Source organism: Micropterus dolomieu, linkage group LG02, assembly GCF_021292245.1.
Source record: "Micropterus dolomieu isolate WLL.071019.BEF.003 ecotype Adirondacks linkage group LG02, ASM2129224v1, whole genome shotgun sequence".
In the NCBI taxonomy this organism is placed as follows: domain Eukaryota; kingdom Metazoa; phylum Chordata; class Actinopteri; order Centrarchiformes; family Centrarchidae; genus Micropterus; species Micropterus dolomieu.
The window spans coordinates 9,515,309-9,536,125 of record NC_060151.1 but is presented as its reverse complement, the minus strand read 5'-3'; the positions used below and the strand labels follow the sequence as shown (position 1 = coordinate 9,536,125).

The 20,817-nt window shown below is 41.6% G+C and overlaps 1 protein-coding gene across 2 annotated transcripts; it reads right to left on the bottom strand.

The window, feature by feature from the left end:
- Nucleotides 1–1,457: 1,457 nt before the first annotated feature.
- Nucleotides 1,458–18,145, bottom strand: smurf1 (SMAD specific E3 ubiquitin protein ligase 1). 2 transcript variants are annotated; one of them, XM_046036170.1, is made up of 18 exons: nt 17,873–18,145; nt 11,044–11,082; nt 10,410–10,518; nt 9,893–10,026; nt 9,735–9,800; nt 9,530–9,605; nt 8,601–8,812; nt 8,366–8,450; nt 7,703–7,849; nt 7,068–7,317; nt 6,651–6,754; nt 5,679–5,793; nt 5,402–5,580; nt 5,152–5,289; nt 4,874–4,994; nt 4,263–4,464; nt 3,177–3,261; nt 1,458–3,096 (listed from the first exon to the last, which is right to left on the bottom strand). In XM_046036170.1, the coding sequence occupies exons 1-18, from the start codon at nt 17,925–17,927 to the stop codon at nt 2,997–2,999; spliced, it is 2,217 nt and encodes a 738-aa protein (XP_045892126.1). In that variant the 5' UTR covers nt 17,928–18,145; the 3' UTR covers nt 1,458–2,996. The 2 variants fall into 2 exon arrangements, with proteins under 2 accessions (XP_045892126.1, XP_045892134.1); XM_046036178.1 differs by having other exon boundaries at nt 3,177–3,252.
- Nucleotides 18,146–20,817: the final 2,672 nt, after the last annotated feature.

The following is a 20,817-nucleotide window of genomic DNA, read 5'->3' as shown; positions in this document are numbered from 1 at the left end:
TTGGACTCCACCCTGTTCCCATAAATAACACAACGATAATAAACAACCTATACGCGACTATCCACTGGTTAGTTCAGCTGGTGTGTTAGCCAGATAACTTAAGAGGAAGCATATGATTGAAAAGCAGAAATATAAAACATGAACAGCATGGTAAAGGGGTTAGGAGTTGTTTTTAATTTAGCTAGCTAAAGTTGATTTGATGTGTTGGCCCACTTGATCCCACAATAATATGTTGAAACATTCACTCCGTCAGCTTTACTTGCTAACCCAGCCCTAGTTGCCTTAGATCTGATCCAAGTTGGCATGAACTCAGTGTAAATCTTACATGTTGTTACACAGCAAACGCTAACAATGCGAGAAGCTGGCAATGTTGCAATACCAGCTATAAAATGTCTCTGGTTGTAGTCATCGCCTTGACATTAGTCTTAACTCTGTACCATTAGCTTCATGTTTAAGGTGCAGTAGGTAAAACAAACACGCTAGGAGAGCAATCGATCATTTCCGCGCACACACAGAACAAACCACTGCTCTCAGCTAAGCTAATGTTAATTAGCTTGGCTAGCTAGCTAGCTAGTAGGTAAGTAGTTAGCTCACTCCTGACGGGGTTTTTATTCATAACATTGCCTCGAAACAACTATATACAGTTTAAAATCTAAATATGGAAGCCACACATGCAGAAATGTACAATACCGCAGCTTCGTGTTGTATAACCAATACAAAACGCCTTCTTGGTGGACTGACAATCCGTGAATATCGAAACAAACTGCCAAAACAAGAACAGCAGCGCGTCACACGTACAATACCTTTCGATACGTACAGGCGGTGGCCTATGGGAAATGTAGTCCTAAATCTAGAGGAACTCCTCGGCATTGTAGTCATGCTCAGGCCACGAATAGGCCGACACCCAGTCATTGGACGGAGGATATATATTCATATATTTATATGTACAAAAGCCACAAGAGAAGCAGGGTTTATAGCTATGGACTGTTCTCTCCCGGAGCTAAATAGCATCATTACTGAGTTGCTATATGGTTACCGGTACAAGAGAAAGAAAATATAAAATATATATTATAGTGTAACTAAGAATAAGACTTAAAAATAATAAAGAATACCCATCACTTCAAATATCAAAATCATTAAGGGACAACCATCATCAAAGATTTTTAAAATCTGTATTCCAAAATTGAAACAGGCCTACATTATATTTTTAATTAAAGCCTTAAAAAATAATCCAATTATGTCAAAATTACAACTGCACACTAAGCTTTGGTACAGATTGTGGTTCTTTGGACTGCTGGGATGGTTGCTGAAACACATGAGACTTGTCTCATCCACCTATGAATGTAATAATAATAGATACACGTCTATTAGGCACATCTATATATAGTAAATGTTTCTTGATTAGGACAGTCGTATATATACACAGAGATAGAATAATGCACACAACAGAGATAATGTATTTTCAATTTAATTTCTTTTAATATAATCTTATTTACATTGTATTTTTTCATAAATGTTTAGTACATAGTAAGTTACAATACTCTTGCATCCATTACACAGTGAACTCAGAACCTAGAAAATGCAGATTGAAATGATCAATCAATGAACAGTCAGTAATTTTCAATCTACAAGATTCAGACCTTTTTACTACATTAGTCGTTCAACATTTCGGTTTTTGATTTCATTCACTTCTATGGAGAATTAATGGCTGCAAAGAGACTGTTCATTCATGGCGGTCTTGAGGACGATGACTACTTTTTGTAACATTCTGGCTATGGAGGAAATGAGATGGGCAGAGAAACATCAGCGCCACAAAGAACAAGAAGAAACATGATGGTGAAATGGATGATGAAACATGTATGAAAGGCTTATGAGATTTTATTATACATGTCACATACAACCGAAGAATTCCTGAAACTGACTCCTTCTTTCCATCGTCGTGGCTCACTTTGAAAAACTATCCAGGCCATGCCCTCGTAACTCTCCATAACGTCAGTAGAGTTAGATTTTAAAATTAGGGCTGGTTAAGATCAATCCCTTTCACATCAAATAAATGTAACATGGTATTTAAAACACCAAAAACAGATTTCATACACTGACAAGAGTATTTCTCCGCAATAATATGAATGTTAAAAAAATGTAACAAAATTCAATAAAACCCACTTTGTGGATTACTTGAATTAAGTGAATTGACCCTTCAACTCTGGTAGAGGGGATGATGAAGAGATTAGTGTGGGCTCTTTGTAGAGCATATAGCAGCTTGGTCAGTAATCACTTAGTAATAAATAATAAAATATCAGAGTGGATCAGAGTGGTCGCAGATACAAACAGAAGAGACAAAAAGTTACCAAACAGAGGAGCAGGCTCATTTGATCATTTTTACAGCGTAACTGGGTGCCATGCCCGACACACACTCACCCACACACTCTCTCTCTCTCTCTCTCTAACACACACACACACACACACACACACACACACATACAAACAGTGGTTAAACATGAAGCATGAATACTAGTCAATCAATCAGCATGTCAAACAGAAAGACAGTCAGTCTCCGCCTTGTTCTTCACACATCTGATTTCAAAGTCTCTGTTCGCAGGCTCATGTGTGATTGGCTGATTCTGTCCAGAGACTCAAGTGTGATTCAAGTCCAATTCGCTGTGGCGGCAGACATTCTGAAGAATGACATCATAGCTTGTTAAAACTGAAGGATAAAAATGCTTCTTCAAAACATGTGAAAAAATTTTAAAATACTTTATTTTTTTGTTGTTGAATTTTCCCCCCCTCCTGCTGTGCTTCCTCCTTTAACCCCCAACAGTTTGGTGGTACGGAGGTGGCAAGAGGCCATGCGAGTCTTTGTGATGCTTGGCCGCTCTTGTATACTCTGTGTATACTTGATATTCTGTTGATGCGTCTGTGTATATGTAAAATGTAAAATAGTTTTTGTGTGCAAGTGCAAGCGTGACTGTGTGTATGTTGGTTCGGCTGTGGACTCGTCACTCCACAGCGAAGCCGCAGGTTTCCTCCACAGCCGTCAGCAGTTTCTCGTAAAGTTTCTCGTAAGACTCGTAGGGAGGGATGTCTATCCGGTTAAAACTGGAGACAGAAAGCTGAGAATTAGTGACGTCAACCCTGACACAAATATAGAAACGTCTTCTTCTTTTGTGTGTCCTCACCACGTGTGGGCCTTGGGCAGGTTGTCTGTGTTGGCGTCTATCAAATGGATGGTGAAGAGCCTTGGTCCTGCAGAACCTGTAGAACCTTACACACATACATTCTAGTTATCACTGCTCTACTCTGGTACACGGAGCACTCATCAGTCTTCAGATAGTAAATAAATTAGTGGATGTTTTCTTTAGCGTGCAAATGTGATTTAACTTCCACTGCACATTAAATGGTGTCTTCTAAAAATGAGGGGACATTTGACCTTGGTTGAAAAGGTTTTCTAAGTTTCAATATAAGCCATCTATGGGTTAACCGTGCAATGTGCAGCTGCAGGTTATGAGCGTGTTGACCAATATGAATGCTGATTCGGGGACTCTCTTTATCAGCAGATTCTCAAAAACAACTGACTTGAATATGGATTAGGGCTGAAACCACTAACTGGAAAATCCCTACCATGTATAATGTAATCTACAGTTGTGCTGATTTGCGGATCAACAGAGACTGAATGGGCAATTATTTTGACAACTGATGAATAGTTTCAGCTATGTTTTTAAGCAAAATGCCAAACATTTAGCCTTTTTATTCCATTTTCTAAACGGGGAAATGTGATGCTGTTTGTTTGTCATACTTGACAGTGGGCCAAATATTTTTGGACTGTTGGTCAGGCAAAACGAGACACTTGAAGATGCCCCCTTGTACTTTGACACTATTTTCTAATATTTTGCAGACAAAACAAGTATTTGATCAATTGAAAAAATAGCAGATGAATGGATAATGAAAATAATCATTAGTTGCAGCCCTAAATCAATCTTTGTTTAGCTGCAAAATAAATTATGTATCTATGCACAACTCCCCGTATATCCCTATATATTTTTGTATAAATGTGTATAAACGAGTAAAATGTACCATGATTAGGCTCAAATATAGTGAACAGGGATTCTTTCCTATGCTCCATCTTTGTTTAGATATAATGCTGCTAGTATGTGTGAGAGGTCTTGTATATCTAGCCCCAGGAAGACATCAGCATCAAATGAACATAGGTACTGATGAGTGTACAGAAAGTGTGTGTGTGGTCTTTGAGCCAGTCCATGACCCACCCTGCAGCGCTTTGAACCCCTGTAAGGGGACCCTGGTGGAGCCCGTGACAAACTGCAGGAGGCGCCCTCTCCTCTCCTCGCTGAAGGCCTCCACCGCCTGCCAGAACCACCGCACCACGTTGCTTTCACTTGTGCAGTGCTTCAGGCGCGTGTTAGTCTTCCAGTCTGCGAGATCTATCTTCCCCAGTCCACCGATGATCAACTGGAGGAGAAGGAGAGGGTTGAGGAAGAGGAAAAGCAGGATGAGATTAAGAAGAAGCAAAGACGGCTCATGACAAACCCTTCAACATTCAAGATAGATGGTGGATTTATTTATCACTTTGCAACACAGGGTTGTTTAACAAGATTAAGTTGTAGTTCCCTTTATGCTACTCACAAAAACAAACGTTATAAACAAAAGTGATATACAGTAGATGAGTGAATGAATAATAATTCATAGAAATAAAAAGATTTTACATGGTGGAGTGCTGAGTCCTGGTGGAACAACAAGGGATACTTCGGCATCTGTTGCCAGATGGCTGCAGGGTGTACAGGCTGCGGCTGGGGTGGGCACTGTCTTTAATTTACTCTAGCTTTCTCAGTTCATTATGATCAAAGACAAGCACATGTACCTCAAGTTCTTTATGGTCGAAGGGTTTGAGGAGGTGCTGGGGGATGAGCTCACTGAATCCCTTCTGAAGAGCCAGAAACTGGGCTTCAATTCCACGCATAAACCTCCAGTTCACATAAAGTCTGAAAAACACAAACGCAAATGAATGTACTGTCATCAACTGGCAAAGTAATGTGCACAATAGGTCTTTCTGCCCACAGGACAATATTTGTTTATACTCTGTATATACTCCGTTTATACTCTGGGGACATAGTTTGGTTAACGGCCGCATGTTCTTACCTTACATATTCTTTTTTGTTCTCCTCAGTGACAGGGATATTACGGCCATTAGGTTTGAGTTCGTGTTGTAAGAACTTCCCAAAAGCATTATGCTCCACGCAGAAGGTGTGGTCAAGGACTGAGGTGATGTCATTCTCTCTGCACAGACAGTGTTAGAATAAGTTAGAAGTGAAATGGAAAACGGAAGGGAACAGCAGAAGAAATTGCTCTCCACTGTCAGAGTGACTTGGTCGCAGGTGCATTTGCTCACAATATCCAGACGAGGCTCTTGTGCAACTCCGGGTCGGTGGTCTCCAGGTCGTTGAGCTGGATGGGTTTGCCTAGCAGCTGTTTGTAGAAGGGCAGCGTGAAGCTCCCGTTGATGTAGTGACCGTGAAAAACTGCCAGGCCCATCACGCGCCCCACAAAGTGGAAATATGACAGGTGGTCCTGAAAGAAAGTAACACAGACGGAGAGACTCCACTTATTCACTTCAAACGGTTAAGTGCGTCACGCGTAAGTATGTATGCGTGTTTGTGTGTACTCACAGGGTTGATGGAGGAGTCGGGGTTGATCTGTAGTGTGTAGATATTGTCTGTGGAGTACTGGAACAGGCCGTAATAGGGGTTCAACATTTCATGACACAGCAGGTACAGCCACTCCCTACAGACAACCACCACATTGTTAACAATCATTCAAAGCTCACATAGAAAGTTGCCAATACATTCATGAAACTGAAAAACATTTGGACCTCTCACTTCTGAAATCCAGTTCTGTTGTGAGAGATTTTCCGGTTATTACTACAGATTAATGAATGTAACTGGAATAAAGCAAATGTCTATAGGAACTTAAAACTGATAATGCTGACTAATTACAAGCAATTGTTGGAAACATTCGACCATTGTACACACAAGAAAATTCAATAAGACCGAGGGAAACTTGCTTCAGCTTCTTCTTCTTATGATTTTAGTGTGGAGGTTAACTGACAGTTAAAGAGGCTTGTTTAAGAGTGGGAAGATAAATACTGTCAACTTTTCGTCCAGTCTTCGCCCCACTGGAGTCTCTGCAGCAGCTCTAGCTAAGAGGCTGTTAACCGATCACAGCCTGCACCAGGTTAAGTTCACTAACTGGAATTTAAGAAGATAAAATGCTCAAATTGCTCAAAGACAGCGGCAGAGTGGGGAAAAAAATATGTCCACAACCCTCCCAAGTATCTCGCTAAAGTATTATTAGAGATATTTGAAAAAGCTGGAAATGGAAGAGGAATTTAATTTATAGAGAAATGTATTTCAAATAAAAAAAAGTAAGCAAGAATTCAATCTTTCCCAAGCACCTGTCTACAAGACAATTAATTTACTTCTTACTGTAGCATAATTCTAACTTCTTTAGCTCTAAAAGTACACTCAATAATGTACAGCTATACCACTTGATGGTGAACGCAAACTGCCATGCCTGGAAAAGTTTGTGGACAAAAATGGACGACATCCAATGGATGCTTAGAGACGTGAAGAACAAATTACCTGGCCACCCCGCCGTAGTCCAGACCCTCCTCTCCCCTGAACTTCACCATTAGACGCTTCTTCAGGTCTTTGGGTCTCATCTTCATTATCTGCCGATACGACTCCTACACCCACCCACACACACACAAAAGACAACAGACGAAAGAAACTATTAGTGATCTGCCACACAGTCCTTTAGATCAGTGCTGTTATGTTAGATAGTTTATTAAAATGAACAATCAGTGGTGCTTTTGTGATCCAGAGGAAGACACTGAAAGAATACGTTGTTGTGACGGGCGTATGAGTCAGGAGGAGTGTGAACACATTTGTACAAGTGTCCCTCCGTGTGTGTGAGCGAGACGGCATCGCTGTCTGGTTAAGTGTCGTTCACGGGAGAAAAATGTTTTTGTTCCTTCCTAAGTTGACATTTGCACCCACCTCAAAGATCTCCTCTCGGGACACCTCTATGCGGCAGTGTCCTGCTTGAGGCTGCTGCAAGGACAGCTCATGGCGGAGCAGCTTCAACTTATGGACCAGGTCTCTCTCATAGCGTGCAGCCACATCTCCATCACTACCTCCAACTCCTCCTCCTCCTCCACCGCCGCCACCCATTCCTCCACCTCCCACCTCCTCACCCCCCACATCCATCTGGGGGGCTTGGGAGGATTCTTTCACTTGGGATTGCTGACTGGAGTTGGGAAAAAGCAGAAAAAGGAAGAGGACAGGGAAGAGACAACATGGCGAGAGGGAAGAATGACAGGCAGGAGACAGAAAAAAAGTAGAGCAGACTGGATTACACACTGTGCATTCGCCCTGAGCAGCTAAATCTACTATAAGCCCACATTTCAATAAATCACACGATTCAGTGTTATTAACAGAGCTGATGACTGTTAGTAGGTCATGTTCAGAGCCAGTCCGAGTCCAGCATTACAGCCACGAGAGATTAGATTAACCACAGATTAGTCTTGACCACTTATTTTGCATGTGCTAGGGACGTCTGCCACCCAGGTGTAGATTGATCTTGCCATCAGGGACATATGAGAGTATTTCAAGCGTGTGTGCCGCGCCTATACCTGATTATTGTGTGTAGGCGCGGGTCCGTGAACTGTGTGGTTCGGTTGTTGTGGTCCACAAAGTAGATCCGGCCAGACACAGTGCTTCGGACCTCCCAGCCCACTGGCAGCGGGCCAAGCTCCTCGCAGCTCACACTGGCCAGGTCCCTGCACCGGTAACATGGAACCAGACTGAGACTTATGCCAGTAGCTCCACTGAACTGCACCAATTCAACATAGTGGGACTACAGCCTTCAACCAGACCTCATACAGCAGTAATTCTGACTCTACAAACAGTATGTTCTTAACTAATGCTAATACTGACCTAAACCACACCTTAATCTGCTGGTGTGATAAGTGCAGAACATGGACCTTAAAAGTCAATAGTCTGCTTGGTAGCATGAGTTGATGGTAACTTTCATACATTTCTCAACTTGAATGTGACATTTCCCAGTCACAAAAATAGAGTAACCCTTTAGTTGACATTGCAAACATTGTGTATATATGCGTGTGCTACATATATACCCATGTGCGGTAATCTGTTCTTTCTTTTGTTTTGTTCTTTGCTATATCCTCTTGCTCTGCTGCTGCAATGATCTAGTTTGTTTGTGGGGTTTATTCAAGGTTCATCTCATTTCAGGTTATGCTTGGACTACACGTAAGGGAAGCTGGGTACAATCGTACCGCGGTATCCGAGGGTCGTGCCAGGTGCTGACACCCGTCTGCGTGTGAAGGAAGTACACCTGGCCCTGCACAGTTGTTCGCTGCTCTGTTGGAAAAAGAAAACAAAGAAAGATGTTACTTGACTTTATAAATACAACATGAGAGATTTAGAGATCAGTTAAATACCCAGAGTAAACGACAAAAGTCAGTAAGAGAATTATGTCAAAAATAACGCCTCAAGACAGTTTTGACTGACCATATCCCTCGGGCAGGTCAGGCGGTTGGTGCCCATGAGGTCTGTTCTGAGGGGTGTGGCCATGGCCTCTAGAGTCCTGTCCTCTGATTCGCTGTGTCTGAAGACGACCCTCTTGACTGGGTGAGTCAAGCCGACAGTTCCCACCCCCCGCCGCACCAGTGGGGTCAGAGTACGGCAGTGGCTCTTCGCTGAAACATCCCTCAAACACCGGCCTACACACACAAACATACATACATACATACACAAACGCCACCGTTTTCACTGTCTTACTGGAATAACAAGACAGGCTCATTTTTACTTTGAACTCAGAGGAACAGAGATTGGGAGAGGATCAAGCAAATCAGAATTATGATTGAACTGACGTTGCAACACAACAAGCATCCAAAATAGGTCTCAATGCTGGTTCACATGGGGTCCCAACACAATAAAGAGCCTGGGCACTGTCATAAGAATGAATCACAGACAAAACCTGAAGCCTGAATAAATAAAGAGAAACATAACAAATGCAAGTTTGTCCATACAGGACATGAGGGTCACTGAATGGTTTCATGAGTACGAAAATTATGTGAATAGTATGTACTTTGCAGTCACCACATCGTTTGGCCAAATGTCAGAATACCTTTTGAAGGAATGGCGTTAAATCAATCATGAAAATAACAACCAAAGTATTTAGATATTTACCACATTTTAAGCTGACATTGAGTGTTTTTGTTTTGTTTTCCACAGTTTGAAAAGTTAATATTGCTATGGTTTTGTTAAGAAAAGCACCAATAATAAAAACAAGACAGTGGCTTTCCATCATTCTTTCTCTAAATCTTACAACCGAGAAAGCAATGCATGAAACATATTTAAAACATTCAACAACGTGACAATAAGTCATTGTTTCTCTACATGAAGTTGGCAGCGGAAACGTGTGGTGACGCACTCACCCATCGTTTTCCAACAGTCCTCTGCAGTCCACAACGGGGCCTCCGCTGCCGATGCGGTCTCGTGTCTGTAAGCTCACTGGCAACAAGCAGGTGTTAAAGGTCAGAGAGATTCCAGTGTGACAGAGCGGGAGGGCAGAATATGCACATAGTGACAGAAAAATGACACGGGGAGAAAGACCATGGGAGTAATTAGTACCGGCCTTACCTACAATCTGCCCCCGCACTGCGTCACTGTCCGAGGGATTCAACTTACATAGATCTAGACGCTGGTCTGGAAGAAGAGGGGAAAGGAAGAGCATGTAACCCAAAAGCTTTGTATTTAAAATCAGAGAGCTGGACAAAATAACAACAACGCAAGCTTACATCCTGTGTCTTTTAGCCTGCTGATGGCATTGGAAAGAAGTCGTATGCAGCCCAGGAAGCCCGCCCCCTGCCGTTTATGGATCTTCTTGTGGTTCCATATACTGATTGTGATGGAGTCTGTCTTTCCTATGTAGCTGAAAAACAGACTTATTGTAAGATTCTCGCGCTTCTACTCCGTGTTTTTCCAATACAGTCTGGTGTAAGCGTGAGCCATCAAAATGTCTAAATTTTCAATGAGGTAGAAAAAAAAAAGAAAAAATGTTGTTTCACACAACCATTAGATGAATGTAAGAAACTTAAATATACAGTGTTCCCTGTTGAAAGACAATCCCTCATTTTTGGAAAACGGTGTTTAAAGATGAGGAGAAAAATTGGAGAAAACAAAAGAATATCTTTGACACCTTTTAAATATATATTGTTACATTTTAATAATTAAAACAACACAACAAGTAAGAAAACACTTATAAAATAACCACATCTTTATGTATCAGTTGCGATTGCGGTGCAGAAGACTCACAGGTCGTAGTGCTGATTCCATTTGGGGTCCAGTGTGCTCTTGACTGTGTCTGTAGAGTGGCATTGACCCGATCCGTCCACCACAACTTTGGCAAATGGATCTGGCAGGCCTGCATGAATACAGCTCAAATTAATTTTTTGCTTCCACTACATTAAATCACAAAGATAGGAGATCATGTTTAGGTAATTAGACAAGGCCGCAGTCATTTACTTCTTCCCTGTACCTTTACTGAGACAGCACTGCTATTTGAAAACCTCTAACCCAATAATAGCATATTGTATTTGGTTGACATCATCAAACAGGGTGCGTAATATAACTGTGGCATGGAGAAACTGGGGGAAAGGCTGATCTGACAAACTGGTTGTGGGTCTATAGTTGCCGTGTGTGCTGGCTGGTCAGCCAAACTTGTTATTATGGTGCTATGACAGGTCAACACAGTTATCCCTGCTTTGATGGAGCAGTGGATATGCATACGGGCGTACCGCGGCAACTGAGCACATTCAATGCCAATTTGTTTACAGCAGTGCTTTTGATGGCACACACACAGACCCTCATTGAAACACATCATCTCCTACCGATCGTCATCAAGTAAAATTCATGCACATGACAACGAGCATAATAAAAAGGTACTTACGAAAGAAGTCTTTCTTTGCGAGGTTCTTGGCACATAATACTGTAAAAGATAAAATCATGATGAACAAAGTGCCACACACACACACAAATGTGTAAATGATCCTACAGTGTGTAGGCTGATACAAATGAATGCTGGGGCAAACTGTGTGAGGAGGAAGAATGCTGGTTAGGATAATATATGAATGCCAGAGGATGGTAATGAGCAGGAAAACCTATGTGACATGCGACTCAAACAGACGAGAGTGAGCAGTAAAGTATAGACTAGTGTCAGGATCATCTCACACACACACACACGCCGCCCACAGTGAGAGTGGCAGAATGCCTTCTCTGCCACATCATCTTTATGGATTCAGACAGCAAAGCTAATGCTGACCCAGGCTTTGTGAGTTTGTAAGTGTGTGCTAAGTATTTAGTTTATTTTCTGTGTGGGTACAATTTCTTGTTGTTTGTTTGCCAGACCGCCTGTATGGTCAGCTCAGTGAGCACTGTTGTGGCACTAAAAACACAACATAACCACAATAAACACATTTTTAGAAACGCAATCATGTCGAGTCACAAGTAGAAGGTCTTAATTATGGGGCAGTGTGGGCATCAAACAAAAACAAGCTGCTTGTTTGTACTGAAGGCTGATGTAATGCACTTAAAAAGGGACTAAAACGCATCTACACTGCAGGTCTTAATTTTTAGTTCTAAGCATTTAAGCACATTGATGGGAAAATGATGCCAAAGAAGAATGTGCATAAACACGTACATGAATTAGCTAGACTAGATGTAAACCTATCTTTTAAAGAAACAAAACCCTGACTTCTGAAGGGCGTTGAGATTTCTTGGTCGGCATTTGCCACCAGATCACATGGAGAAATAGCTATATTTAAATTTAAATAGCTAATTAAATTCACTTTATCTCAGACTTCTGCCTCTTTCTATGGATACAACAAAACATTGTCAGCCTCTTCTGAAATCTATGTCGAAGACTTCAGAATTGTAAACACAGACTCTGTGCTACCTGACAGAAGAAATACAGAATACATCAATCATGCAACTGTAATACCTGACTATTCTATAGAGACTATTTACTATTTAAGAATTGCTCTAAAAATAAATCTGCCAATGTTTTACCTGACAATTACCCTCTATTTGCAGGCGCTACTTTATTTACTCCTTGTCTTCAAAGAAACACTTCCTGGTTCTATGGGACTGACAGCAAAACCTGATGATTAGTTTTAATGTTTAAAAAGGAACAAGGTGTAAGATTTGGCCAGAATTTTTGTTTAAAACATAAAATGAACCAACATGATCAACAGAATGTGAAGTAGTAACAGCTCTGACGCCATGTCAAACACATCTACGTATTGTGGTGTAGCGATATTTACTGAAGTTCGCAAGCTAACAGGCTAGCCACTTAAAAATGTGATAGTGAGTCACTGTAGCGTCCAGTCTGCCCTTAGTCCAACATTAGAGGACCAAGAAGTAGAGCTGGCCGAGGGGCTTGTCACTCAATGCTGCTGCATGAGCTGCTCTCTCTCACTCACTCCCTGACCTCTCATTCCTCCGCTACCTCTACTTTTTTTGTCTCCTGCCACCACTTGAACTTTCCTGACTGGGCAGACTCTGGGTGTGACATTGTTGTTGTCCGGGGAGACACGGGAGGCGGAAGCACCCCAAAGCGCTGCCTGCTTCTTTTCAGTGCCCATGTTAACCAGCAAGTCACGAGCAAATCTGGCAAGAAAACACACTAATAATCTACTATAAATGATACAAATTAGATTTTGTGATTTAAATGATCTGATTCTGATAAATGATGAAATATGCATCCCATGCTTGCCAATCCTTTTGATTTCCATATTGCGCTCCCTGGTGTTCTCCTGGTGTTTCATCTCCTTATCTGTATTTCATCTCATTATCTGTATTTGTCAGTTGTGTCTAAACTGAGCAGACACATGCAGGCAAGAGAGAAGCCTCTCAATGCGATGGTCGTTCAAACCTCAGTTGCAGAAGAAGTGACTTAAGATAAATTGTCATGTTTAGAAACGAGGAGGAGAATGTGACAGGAATGTTTTAGGAATACTGTTGGCCCCATTTCTCCAGCATTATCCTTCAAGAAGAAATAAATGGGAGCCCATCTGACCAGTGAGGTGGAATGTGTAACTATATCATGTCGGTCACCCTTATCCAGTTAGACGGGGCCAGGCAGGCTAGGAGGGGCCGGAGCATCACCCCCTACACTGGTTTGAATTTCTGAAGGCTCCATTTCCTTCTGTGCATTTCTACCAGAGCTGGGCAATAAAACAATAATGATCATTATCGTGACTTTCCTCAATAACAATATTACAAATGTTAAATAAATGTTTGATTTAATTCATTTGAATCGCAAACAAATTAACACTTATTTTTTCCATTAACATATTTATTTTGTTGAGGAAAAGGGACTGAAAAAAGATTTATCATTATAATTGTTTTGAATGTCCTGCCTCAGATTTGTTAAATGTTCCATTGTTTGGCATCAAGTGTTTGTCCTGACCATAACGAATAGTTTAAAACCACAATTAACTATCTGGTTCCTTCGATTTTCACTCGTGAGCACATTTGAACCAGCCCTAGGTTGGCAGCTTTTGTCTGTTTCAAATCACTCTAACATACATACATACGTACGTGTGTGTGTGTACGTGTGTGTGTGTGTGTGTGTGTGTGTGTGTGTGTGTGTGTGTGTGTATATATATATATATATATACACATACACATACACACACACACATATATATGGATTTTAGATCAAATAAAGTCACCTTGAAAAATAATTTTCTGATATTTTTCAGATGAAAAACAGAAAGACTGCAATCAATAATGAAAATAATTGTTAATTGCAGTAGTACAATCTATGCTAATTAAACAAATGTGGGGTTACGAAGATTGGTGGTATTGTCTTGGCTCAGAGAAACAAAAGCCTGGTCCGAACTGATTTTCTACACCACCTGAACAGTTATTGTAGCTTGAGGGTCCACTTAAAAATCTGGCATGATTTGGTCTGGCCCAGACAGCCATCTGGGAAGTTAAGTCAGTCAGCCAGTGGTTTAGGATGTGGTGACAGTGCAGTGGCGTAGATGTGTCTAGTGCAGCCTGGTTTATTTCCTGTGATTAACCCATTGAGAATGGCTGCAGGATATCCTTCCCTCTTCCTCATCAACCCCTCTCCACCCCTCCTCCTGACTCACACATTCCACACCGAGACCTCATCTTTTCTAGACAGACACAACGAAAGCAACACTGCTATTGAGGGAATCAAGTTTCTAATCTGCCCCTGCCTCCTCTTTCAGACAAGCAATGGAGGAAGGCTTCCTCTGTCACTGCCCCCTCCCACACTCAAATCTCTTCCCATCTCTCTTTTTCCGCCTCTTGACCAGCTCTTCTGGGGCCCTGAATGTGTGACAGGCCCTTTTCTCAGCATCTCAGGATATTCCTCATTCTGCCAAGGTCACGGCTGGTAAAGACACACACAGTTACAGCTCAGCTGGTTCTCAATTTCCCCACTGCCGCTTTCTTTTTTGGCATTTACGTCCATCCTTGTTTAAAAACCTGAGAGCTGGAAGGAGCCAGCGGGGGAAGAATACTATTCATTCAGACTTTCTTTGGGGGGGGGGGGGGGGGGGGGGGGGGGCAGACACAATTCAGGGGTGAGATGTTGAGGAATTTGAAGTCACAACATGTTTCAGCACAATCACCTATCTCACACAAACATTTCAAAAGGTTTGCAATTTTGCTCAAGTCTTGCACATTAAAAAAAAGCTTATAAGTTCATTTAGACTTCTTAAATCACAGATAACGGTGAAGTTCTTTGGAATAGACACCAAGGTGCAGTGAACTGATCTATTCATTCTATTCACTAAATTGTGATCCCAGAAATAGCCCCAAAAAATATGACAACTTAAGAACCCTCACTGTTTCACAGAGGAGTAGAGTGACCCCCCTCACCCACCCACCATGTGAGATTACAACAATGTCATTTCCTGCGTAACCTTCTCCTCTCAGCTCCAAAATCAAAAGCAGCGGCCACGTGAGTAAATATTTCACCTACTTATTAACATGCCCTGCACAAGCATATACACACACACACACACACAGTGACGAATGGGTCTCTGTGCTCACTGCAATACAAACCCAAAAAGTGGGTTTAATAGTCACAAGCCAATCACAAACTAAATAATTTTGTGCTGTGTCTGCCTCGTTGATGTGCTTGCACCTCCATTCATTTTGGGTGCTTTTGTGAGTGTGTTTCTGCACTTGCTGCTGGCTCAGTAAGTGAGAGGATTAAAAGAGTTTATGCTGCTTCCTAAGTAAGCAGGATTCCCCGCTTTCCACTTCAGCTGCTTTTTGTGTCCTTTCCGATTTTTCCTTTTCTCCCCCTCATTCTTCTGTCCTCTTTCCAGCTCTCTCCATCCCTCTCCTGTGACTATCCCAAGTCACCCACTGCCCCGCCTGAGTCGGCTATTGGGTGAGTCGGTGTTAAATTGAACTACCTGGAACCAAAACCTCAGCAGCATGCTTCCATGAGCAAATTAACATTATCCTGTTGAATCACTGATTCTTTCATCCATTGCATGGCATTTTATTGCAACAAAGCCCATTCATTTCCACACAAAAACATCCTTTTATCTACTTTCTGACCCATGTATTTCCTGCATTTTGCATGGTCCTGATCACGTCCTGCATCCAAACCTTGCCAGCAGCGAGGAAACAAAGATTCTTATCAAACCCCAACCAGAATTGGGACGGATGTTGTTTGAAATTTTTTGTGTTCATGTTCAAGTACTAAGTTTGGGTAATAGAAAAACATTGCTTCGTTGATGCTGCCCAGGACATCCAAAATATAAACAAAGTATAACAAACGTAGTGTACAAAAGTATTACTTGTGTACACTATCAAATAATACATCAACAATACTAATATTCAAGCATCTGGTGCCCACTTTCAGTACCTGACAGTGTGTGTCTGCGTTGCTGCCACAGACACACAGGCCTTTCTGATGTAGGCCAAACAACCCCTCTCTCTAACAGACTAAACAAGAGTGCCAGCCAGCCAGCCAGCCGGACAGCACTGCGCTCCCATTGGCTCATTGCACATTCCTCACCCAATTAGAATTCCACTCATACCTGTGGGGGCGGGGCACAGTCAGGGGCAATAACCTTTGTTTGCATCCCAGCTGAAATAAGGAGTGACTGGTTTACATACAAACACACACCCTAAAAGTCTAAAACACAGATACACACCATCTCTGCTTTGTTTCAGCTTGACACATCTGAAACGCAACTGTCTGACAGTATTTCACTAGAAATTCTTGGTGTGTATTAGATTAACTACGTTAGTACTGAACCTATTATGATTCTGGTGGGTGATAGTACTATTACTGTATTTCTTATTTCTTCTAACTAGGCCTGCAACTAAGGATTATTTTCATCATTGATTAATCTACCTCTTGTTTATTTATTAATAGCTTGATCTACAAAATGCCAGCAAATTGTGAAAAATACCCATCACAGTTCTCTAGAGCCCGTGGGAACTCTGTTTTGTTTGACAAACAGTCCAAAACCCAAAGACTTCCATTTTCTTACCATAGACAACTAAGAAATCCAGACAATCACATTGGAGAAGCTAGAACCAGTGAACAAAAATCCCCCACTTATTATTCAACTATCAAAATCATTGCACAGTAATTCTCTGTAAACTCCACTTCTAAACTTTCTAATCTGGTTTGCTCTTGACTTCTCTTTTGAATTATGTCTCCTGACACTTCTATCAGAGTAGGAAAACAGACAGCGCGTGGCAGACATTTTTAGACAGCATTTCGGGAAGCACTTTCAACTCAAAAACATCCTACTCTTGATGAGCCCTCCTGTACCAGTCAATACAAACTACATGACGAAATATTTAATATAGCATGCACATTTGGGTGTGTGTTTGCTCAGTTTTGAATGAGAAGAAGGACATGGCTTCTGCCCAGCGGCAGAGAGGTAATTTCCATTTGAATAGAGAGCCCTGGGTGACCAGTGGGGTTACACTAGCTACAGTAAAAACCATTGTTCCAGCTGTGTCCGTGTGTGTGTGAGAGAAAGAGAGAGGGACTCATACGTGCCCCACAGAGGCGAGTCTCACCCAAAACGAACAAAATATCTGAGTCGAGCACGGGGTGCCTAAAAAGAGCAAACGTGTCAAGCTGCTCTGAGATAAGTTCAACGAGTCAGACATTTGTCTTGCTACAGCTGACACCGCAGCGAAATGCCAATCAATACTCGTGGGTAATCTAGGCTAGCATGTTCAAATCTACCGACAGATTGATTTTCAAAGAGGCTGTAGTTCGACATTTGCTTTCATCCCCGGTACACAGCTCGTCGCATTCAGGTCAAGCGATGAGTTCGGCTGGTGGTCAGCCCAAAAAATGGGTGTAGCTAGCAAGCGTTAGCGGTCAACATTAACGGCAATGTTACTATTAGCTAACGCTAGCAAGCGCTAGCGATTGATAAAGTTTCTGAACGTGACTTTCATGAGTAGGTGTTTCCAATGATCTGAAAACAGTCGACCACTCAAAGGATATTGGACAGCTTCTTCACTGTGCTCTCGGTAATTTGGTTAGCATCTCAGCTAACAAGCTAGCACTTGTGCCACACAAAAACCGGATGTTTGGGCAAACAGCAGAGCCGAGAGCCTGAAAGACACTTCGTGATGTCTTGTTGAGTTTGCTAATATCAACACTTTATAACAGCGGGGTTTAGGCAACACATTGGAGTTCAAGTTAAAACATGCACTGTAAGCGCTTTCTTTCGGTCTCGTTTTTTTACCTGTCAGTCGGATTTTGATGCTGGACCCGTTTCTCCGAGTCCCAGGATTCGACATCACTCCGGGAAAAACGATCACACAAACTTCCCGTTGGAGTCTCCCCAAAACACGGTTTCTCCACTTAATGGGAACACTAATAACTTCAGTTTAAAAACATCCGGTTTGTTTTTCTTTTCTTCACCGGGAAAAATGTATTATTTCATCGCAAAGTCCTGCGCTCCTTCGAAATCCAACAACACGAGCGAACATTTTCGGGCAGGCTCAAGTACGTACTGACGTCATGTCCTTAACGGGTATAACCTTACGTGCTCGCGTCTGGGAAGCGTGGGCGTGCCCGTGAGGATCGGCTTCTTCCAAGAAAGTCTTCAGACCGGTTTTGCTTTTACATTACTGTAAGTACTGTAGCCTACGGTCTCCTTGTTAGAACAAAAATCCCCCTGATTATTTATGTTTATTTGCAGTAGTTAAAAATGCCTATTACGTGAATTACAAACACAGGTAATCATACTACATATTTTAATTAAGAAATGCAATATGATAGGCCTGATAAAGATGGGAAAACAGTGATCACAATAAAATGTTTCTTTGCAATGTATATGTTCACTCACACATTTCTCACCTCAAATTTAAGTTTATCTCATAAAGTAGTACTCCTAAAGCTATTTATCTGTCTGCCTCACTTCAAGCTCCTCCGTCACTTCATACTGTAGAAATGAAAAGTATTTCTGTAAGAATAGAAAGGCCTCTTTTTTATGGTTATTCTCTCCACCCACATGGCCTCTAACAACAAATTAATCTCAGTTCTCATCAATAATCTTGCCATTCAAAAGAGCTTATTGTTTTTCATTGTTGCCTACATTATCCCTCCCACACATCTGCTTTGCATTTCTTGTTTACATCTAGAGTTTTCTATTATTTAAATGCTCCATAAGAATAAGTCCATAATACCAATAGCAGTTCAAGAAAAATATGGATGGATAACCTTAGTGCATGTTTTTGTCTCATTATTTAACTTTTCCTAGCAAGCACTTGAAATACTCACCTTTGTTGACACTTTGTAGCTGTGAGTTTCTTCCAACGGGTTTGTGATCTCTAAAATCAAAACAGAGCAACAAAACGACCACATGGACATTGTGAAAAGGATAATGAGATTTTAGTGGCTTCCTGAATGAAAAGGTTGTTTGGAAGTGTCTGTATTTAAATTAAAAGCGAGCACATGCTGAAATGTACAGAATGATCAAATAAAGAAGACAATCAGTCAGGCAAATCTACTCTGTAGCATTTTCGGTAAGTCTTAGTTCCTAAATTTGTGTTGAAAGTTGAATGTTGACCCCTGAAGTTGTAAATGAAGTAGCCTTTTGTTTTCCAGCTCCCTGCTTCAAGAGACAACAGCAAAATTCTCAGCAGCACAGGTTGTAAAAAATGTTGGGTTACTCCCAGCACACCCATTACCTCTAAACTGGATCTTAATTTGGTAGATCAGTATTTTAATAATGAACCACAGCAGGCCTACAGTCATACTAGCAGCTCATCTAAATGCTAACATCAGCACGCTAACATGCCCACAATGACAATGCTATTATCTTTAACAGTTATAATGGTCATGTTCACCATATTAGCTTAGCATGCTAACATTTGTTAATTAGCACTGAGGCTGATGGGAATGTCATTAGTTATGCAGGTATTTAGTCAAAAAACTAACTATATTAAAGTTGAAAGTTTAAGACCTGATTATGGCGCTTAAGTCAGGGGATGACCAAAGTCGTTAGGGTCCAACTTGATGGGGACACGAATGTCCATCTGTACCATACCTCTAGCATGGCTCAAAAGTTAATGTAAGGTATGAACAGGTGAACTGAGCTTCCAATAAGCATTTGAATGCAACAAGATGAAAGACTTTTGTATTTTAACTATAGCTTGTAGTTTAAACTGCATTTATGCCCAATTATAATTATGTTAATATTGAAGGTGGGACGATCACCAAAGAATGTAGATATGGCATCATATCAAGTTCAAGTTAATGCATTTATCTAAAAATATATGATTTGATTAAAAAACTGTCAGGAATGTAAAGTATAGCATACAGTGGGCTAAAGCACTGGATCAGTCTGTTAAAGGTCAAGGAGAGCTGGTTGGGCAGGGATAATGGCTGGAGGGATTTGGCTCATTAGCAGCACTGGGGTTAGCAGCAGTATTAGCTGGTGGAACAATGGACCCTCTTACCAGCTTGTTTACAGGACACAGTAAATCCACATAAGCAGTCAAATGGCATGCAGAACCCCCCCCCCCCCCGACACACACACACACACACTTTTTCTCACAAGCACACACATGCAGTTGCAAGATTTATGTAGTTTTTTTGTCTGTTGATGAACACACTCTCCTTCTCCCTCCCCTCTCTCTCCTTCCATCCCTCTCTTTTTCTCTCTGTTCCTCTCTTGCCCTCTCCCTCTCTCTTGTCGTCTCTCTCTCTCTCCCTCTCTCTCCTTCACCCCCAACCGGTCGAGGCAGATGGCCGCCCACCCTGAGCCATGGTTCTGCTTGAGGTTTCTGCCTCTTAAAAGGAAGTTTTTCCTTGCCTCTGTCGCCTAGTGCTTGCTCTTGGTGGGAATTGTTGGGCTTCTGTAAATAACATCATAGAGTACGGTCTAGACCTGCTCTTTTATGAAAAGCGCCGTGAGATATAACTGTTGTTGTGATTTGGCGCTATATAAATAAAATTGAATTGAAATTCTCTCTATCCCTCTCACACACATATGCTCATAATTGCAAAGGGCACAGGTGGAAGTAATGATGTGACATTTTTCAGCCTTCTTCTTTATAGATGCATTGGCGCTTTTGTTTCACCCCGTCCCTCTTCTTTGTCTCCTCTTCCCACTTTTTATCTACAACGACACCACTATTTAACTTCCACCTGTGTTTGTATGTATTATGTTTCATGTATGGT